The sequence below is a fragment of the Beta vulgaris genome, chromosome 4 (assembly GCF_026745355.1).
Source record: "Beta vulgaris subsp. vulgaris cultivar EL10 chromosome 4, EL10.2, whole genome shotgun sequence".
In the NCBI taxonomy this organism is placed as follows: Eukaryota; Viridiplantae; Streptophyta; class Magnoliopsida; order Caryophyllales; family Amaranthaceae; genus Beta; species Beta vulgaris.
Genome location: NC_079205.1, coordinates 15712154 through 15718490, shown reverse-complemented (window position 1 = coordinate 15718490; position 6337 = coordinate 15712154). Strand labels below are relative to the sequence as shown.

Sequence of the window (6337 nt, the reverse complement as noted above, 5' to 3'; positions counted from 1 at the left end):
CCCAAAGAATTAACTTTGCAATCAATTTTCAATTTGGACCACCAATCTTTGCCTTGGCCATTGAAATTTCATATAAATGTGAACTTTTGATTGTACAGAGAGTGACAATAATGGTGATTATAGATACTGTTGTTAGTGGTGGTAAAGATAAAGGTAGAATGGATAAGGGCAAGAAATCAAACCTATAGATTTAGTACCTATTCCCAAACTTCACTATGTAGAATCAAAAGCACCCTTTGAAAAAGTTATTACTTTTGTTCTAGACTTCCTTCACTTTAATTTATTCCTTGTTCAAAGAAGAAAAACAAATCGGAACAAGGATCAGTTCAAAGCCACGCCATGAATGACGAGACAACGATTCCAAAAACGGCATCAAACCAAACATATAGTGGCAGGGAACAAAAGATCAAACGTTGTGTTATTCATATCCATAGATTTAGTCCAACCCCAGATTTATACAAAAGCAACAGTCTGGAAGTCATTTACACCAGTTTCAAACTGCATGACACATTAAACGGACAGTTTCGGGTACTTGTGTTTTTATGTCTACTTCTTTCCGCGCAGTTTCACCCCAAGAGTGCGCTCAAGTTTGCCAATGATCTGCTGGTTTGGAATGGCTTTTCCGGATTCATATTCTTGTATAATCTGTGGCTTCTCATTAATCAACTGAAACAGAACCCAACTTCTTTCAGTTATCAGGACAAAAAAAATTTGAGCCCAATATCAAATGTATAGTGAAAGTGGTGATTGGGATTATACAGCATCCGAAAACCCAATTCAAGAGCATTCTTGATAAAGTAGCAACATAGGGATACTATAGTGAGATACACTAACTCTAAAATCCCCCAGTTATGGGGTTTTATAAGATAACTAAAATACATTAGAATAAAGAACTGAAGAATAACAAGGACGAACCTGAGCAAGTTGAGATTGAGTGAGCTTCTTATCCATTCGAGCTTGCATGATGGCCTTCTTCAATTCAGTTGGAACTCGATCATCTGACACAAAATTCAATTTAGCGAGAAGTCAGAGAAAATTTATGTAAACTTTGCAAACATGGCCATGAAACGGTATCAGAAACAGATAAAATTTCAAATGTTTTAGTACACTTGTGTAGAGTTCAGAGTGATGTCTCTGAGCAGAGCAATATAATGCTCTAAATTCCAAAAGAAAAACTTTCATCATTTCCAGAAACGAATGTAAATCACACTTAGACAACACCTACCAAAATATAGAAAGAGTAGCATCAAAAACTATTGAATAGGGTTTTTTTTTCTAAGACTGAATAACTTGAAGGAGTCGAAAATACTTGGCTTCAAAATGTATTGACACAAGACTTCTTCAATGGGATTATGTCAACTAGCAGTGCATCACATCAGTGAACAGGTCTATAAAGCCTCAAATATAAACAACACATACCCTTCAAATTGTACTTCTTCAGAATTCTTCTATGAGACTGTCAACTGGCAGTGCATCACATCAAACTGAACAAGTCTATAGAGCCTCAAGTATATACACAGCACTTAACCTTCAAATTGCAATTCCCTATTTCATTCAACTAGTAGTCTAGTAAAGACCAAACGGAATGTTTATCCATCTACTGTAGCACATGTGATCTAACCGCGAAATAGTTGCAACACTTCAAAAAAAAATAAACATCGTCACCATTTTTCTTTGTTCTATAACAGTCGTAATGCTTAAAAGAATATTCCCTAAATCCCTTAGCCACATATCTATTTTGGGTCATCCCAATACTGTCAATAGTTTAACTAAAAGCTCTAGTAAAATGCAACTTGCAGCATCGTGGCAATGTAACATACATAGCTAAGAATATTTATAAGATTTCAATTTTAAACTCAATTATATGTAGTAATTAAACCAAACGAATGTGGCCTAATATCAGAAATAATTCGTGTGTCGAGTAAATGTGAAGCATAACTTTGGCAACACATTTTCAATCCATAGCTCCAATATGCACAGCACCCACCGAGAGCTCAATTTCAGTCTTAGTTATGACAAAAATAATCCAAACTACAAATAAATTCACTCACGAGCAAGATTCTCAGTTTCATCATCCAGCTTTCGAGTATTCAGAGTGGTGCTGCTGGATGCAGCTTTGTTTGTTCCAGCCACCGCTGCCATCAAAACACGGCAACAATCAGCAAAACACTTCCAAAAACTTAATTACATCTAAAATATGTAATATAATACCAATCATCCATTTTCCCTCTGCAATACAGAATACATAGGAAAGTAATAAACACTGACAACCAAGTCTAGTTTCATTTCTAATACCGACCATCATTTCATGAACAGAACTTCAACAAGATACCCAAACACAGTTAAACTCTTCGAAAAATATATTCCAACCTTCCACAAAGTCTGATAAAACAAAACCCTAGAATCATTTTCGACGAATAAGAAAGATAACAAAGTCATAATTCAAAAAAAAAATACCCTAGCGTTAATTTCACGCATCCCAAGAAAACCCTAAAATCATTTTCGATTAATCGCACAACCCATTTTACAAAAAAAAACTTCCAAAAATTTCAATAACAAGAATCTAGCATAAAAAAAACACAGTAAATTAGAATAAAAACTTAAAATTTACATTGATCTGACACAAGAACTAGAAGAACTGAGAAATGAATAATCAGATGATATATCTTTTGATCAGGAAAAAAAGGGAGAGAGAGAAAAAGAAAACCTTTACGAACGGTTTCGATCTCGGCACCAGCACGACGAGCGGCGTTGACGGCCTTCTCGTCTTTTTTGGCGGCAGCGTTGGGGGCTTTCTTGCGGATGACAACGGGCTCCCAATCTTGGCTCATGGGTCCAATTCCTGCCATTGTTGTTTGTTGAAGTAGTGCAAAGGTGTGTGTGTTAGTTTGCAGATGATAGAGATGAAAATGAAGATGAAGATGAGTTGCTTATGAAAGGATAGTTGAGTTTTAGTTTAGGGCAACTACTTTATCCTGTATTCCTGTTTATATAGGTCTCTCTTTTTTTCTCCCTACTTAGATAAAGTAGCAAGTACTTGTATTATATAAATCACTAGTAATTACTTAGAGGAGTTGAGTAGTGACTAAATTGATTTCATACTAAGAGATCGTTTGGTTATTATTGGAATTTAATTTTTATGGAAAGTTTTATTTTGTGGAATGGATTTTTCACAATATATCTTTGACAAAAAAATTTATTTACCATATACCCTCGATATTTTCAAAATTCATCATATACACCTCAATTTCTTAATAATTCACCATGTACCCTTAGTGATTATTGATTATTAGCTTTTGTGATCATTAACCTATGAATTCATTACTAAACCTTAATTAATCCTTATTTCACTCATTCACCCTAACAAATTATTATTGAAAGAACACCAAAGGCCAAAGAAGAAGAAATAGAGTCATGGAGCGAGGAAGAGTGATAAAAGGAGTCATTTGTGGTGATTTAGTGGTGGGCAATTAAGATTAACGATTCAAATATGGGTTACTTAAGGTTCGGTGACGAAATTAGGGGTTAATGATCAAAGAAGTTGACAGTCGTTAATAATTAAGGGTACATGGTGAATTATTAAGAAATTGAGTGGGATCTGGTGAATTTTGAAAACATCGAGGGTATATGGTAAATAAAAGAAGTGAAAGTATTGGGTCAGACCGTCTGACCCAATACCTTCCGTCGGACGGGCTTAGCCCATCAAAAACGCGCGGGCTTTTTTTTCATATTTGTTTGGTTGATCAGCAGCTTTGTTTATTTTTTAAAAAAACATTTAACGGTTATTAGGTCATTATCTTTTTTCGAGTTTGAAATTGTTTTTTCGATATCTGCTTGATTCTCGCTAGTTTTAAAACTGATTCTTCTTCTTTTCAAAGAAACCGATATATTATTTACTGATTATTTCTAGAATTTTTCTGCTTCTCTGCTTCTCTGCTGTTGAAACTTAACGTGTTTTTTTGTTCGTAATTCATTACTGTTGCATTGCAAATATGGTGAAGAGGATCAGAGATGATGATTTTAGGTATAATTTCGTTTGATTTTTGCTGCAATTTTTTTTTTGTTTTCAAATTTTTAGCGTTTTTGTTGTTGTAATTGTAATGTAGCCCGAAGTCGAAGAAGGTGAAGAGTGTCGCATCTTCAAGAAAAATTTTGGCACTGTCTACTGCTGGGAAGAAGAAAGAGAAAGATGGTGATTATGATCCAAGGTAGATTTCAAGTTCTTAGTGTAGTTGAGATATTTATTTTGTTTTTTTCTATTTTTGGATGTTTTCAGTTTATTAGTGTATTTATTTCATGTTGTTAGGGTTTGTGTTTCAGTTTTTGTTGTTTTGTATTATACACATATGTTTTCAGTTGTTGTTGTTTTTCAGTTGATATTTATATTCTTTCAGTTGATTATAGTATTCTTTCAGTTGCTACTTGTATTCTTTCAGTTGATGTTGTTTTTCAGTTGATATTTATATTCTTTCAGTTGATTCTTGTATTGTTTCAGTTGATTCTTGTATTGTTTCAGTTGATTCTAGTATTGTTTCAGTTGCTTCTTATATTCTTTCAGTTGATGTTGTTTTTGTTTCATTTAGACATTTCTACCTTTCTTTTGGTGTTTTTCATTTGTTTTTCTTTACTTTTTTTTTAAAATAAAGATGTGTAACTGAAAAATGAAGAAGTGTAACTGAAAAATGGAGTAGTGTAACTGAAACAATGTAAATTGTAAATGAATATTTTTAGTCTCATTGGAAAACAATGAATAAAGAGTCATTATACTAAATGAAATAGTAAGAATACCAACTGAAAAATAAAGAAGTCTAACTGAAAAATAAAGAAGTCTAACTGAAGCACTATATAGACTATCTGAAAAACAAACAAGTCTATCTAAAGCACTATATAGACTAACTGAAAAACGAACAAGTCTATCTGAAAAACAAACAAGTCTATCTGAAGCACTATATAGACTAGCTGAAAAACGAACAAGTCTATCTGAAGCACTATATAGACTAGCTGAAAAACAAACAAGTCTATCTGAAGCACTATATAGACTAGCTGAAAAACGAACAAGTCTATCTGAAGCACTATATAGACTAGCTGAAAAACAAACATGTCTATCTGAAGCACTATATAGACTAGCTGATAAAACAAACAATTCTAACTGAAGCAATGTAAATTTTCAATGAAAATTTTAAGTGTAATTGGAATAGAATGAAATGAAAGAATAATTATACTAAATGAAATAATAAGGACTAGCTGATAAACAAACAAGTCTAAGTGAAGCACAATAAAGAAGTCACTTTGAATGACTATAGAGACTAGCTGAGAAACAAACAAGTCTAACTGAAGCACTATATAGACTACCTGAAAACAAACAAGTCTAACTGAAGCACTATATAGACTACCTGAAAACAAACAAGTCTAACTGAAGCACTATATAGACTAGCTGAAAAATAAACAAGGCTAACTGAAGCACAACAAATACTAGCTGAAAAACAAAGAAGTTACTTTGAAGGACTGTAAAGACTATCTGAAAAATAAACAAGTGTAACTGAAGCACAATTAATATAAGCTGAAAAGCAAACAAGTCTAACTGAAGCACTATATAGACTACCTGAAAAACAAACAAGTCTAACTGGAGCAATATATAGACTACCTGAAAAATAAACAAGGCTAACTAAAGCGCTATATAGACTACCTGAAAAATAAACAAGGCTAACTGAAGCACAATAAAGACTAGCTGAAACACAAGCAAGTCTAACTGAAGCAATATAAATAGTAATATAACTAACTGAATCTCGAGTAGCTGAAAAATAAACAAGTGGAAAATAAGCAAGTGACCTTTGTATTCTTTCAGTTGATGGTGGTCTTCTTTCAGTTGATGTTTGTATTCTTTCAGTTGATGATGTTTTTGTTTTCAGTTAGTTTTATTGTTTGATTAAACTTTCTTTCTTTCAGATGTGATAAATCATTGTCTAAGAAGAAAGGCAAAGTTGATTTATCACCAATCAAGTTTTCATTTTCAAGTCTAATCCCGATGAACAGAAAGACACATTTGATAGATCGTATGTTTTTTTCATTATTCTCCTTTTATATTATATGATTGTTTTTTTTATTTTTTAAATATATTTTTGTTCACTTTTGTTAGGAATTTCACTGAGCAAGAAATGAAGTCAATTAGTCTACAAGTATTGTCAGACTATTCCATTTAAATGAAGTGGTTATAATTTGAGTGATGAGCAAAAAAAAGAGACATTAGGGATATTGGGTTTGGGAGTCTCTTAGATATTAGGATAAAGAAGTTTTGTCCTAATCTGGATCTGGAGGTGTTGTTGAATTACAATGCATC

General features: G+C 32.8%; 1 protein-coding gene across 1 annotated transcript; it reads right to left on the bottom strand.

Moving 5' to 3' along the window:
* Window positions 1–389: 389 nt before the first annotated feature.
* On the bottom strand, window positions 390–2985 carry LOC104907328 (multiprotein-bridging factor 1b). Its single transcript, XM_010696242.4, has 4 exons — window positions 2708–2985; window positions 2052–2135; window positions 916–998; window positions 390–666 (listed from the first exon to the last, which is right to left on the bottom strand). The coding sequence occupies exons 1-4, from the start codon at window positions 2847–2849 to the stop codon at window positions 547–549; spliced, it is 429 nt and encodes a 142-aa protein (XP_010694544.1). The 5' UTR covers window positions 2850–2985; the 3' UTR covers window positions 390–546.
* Window positions 2986–6337: the final 3352 nt, after the last annotated feature.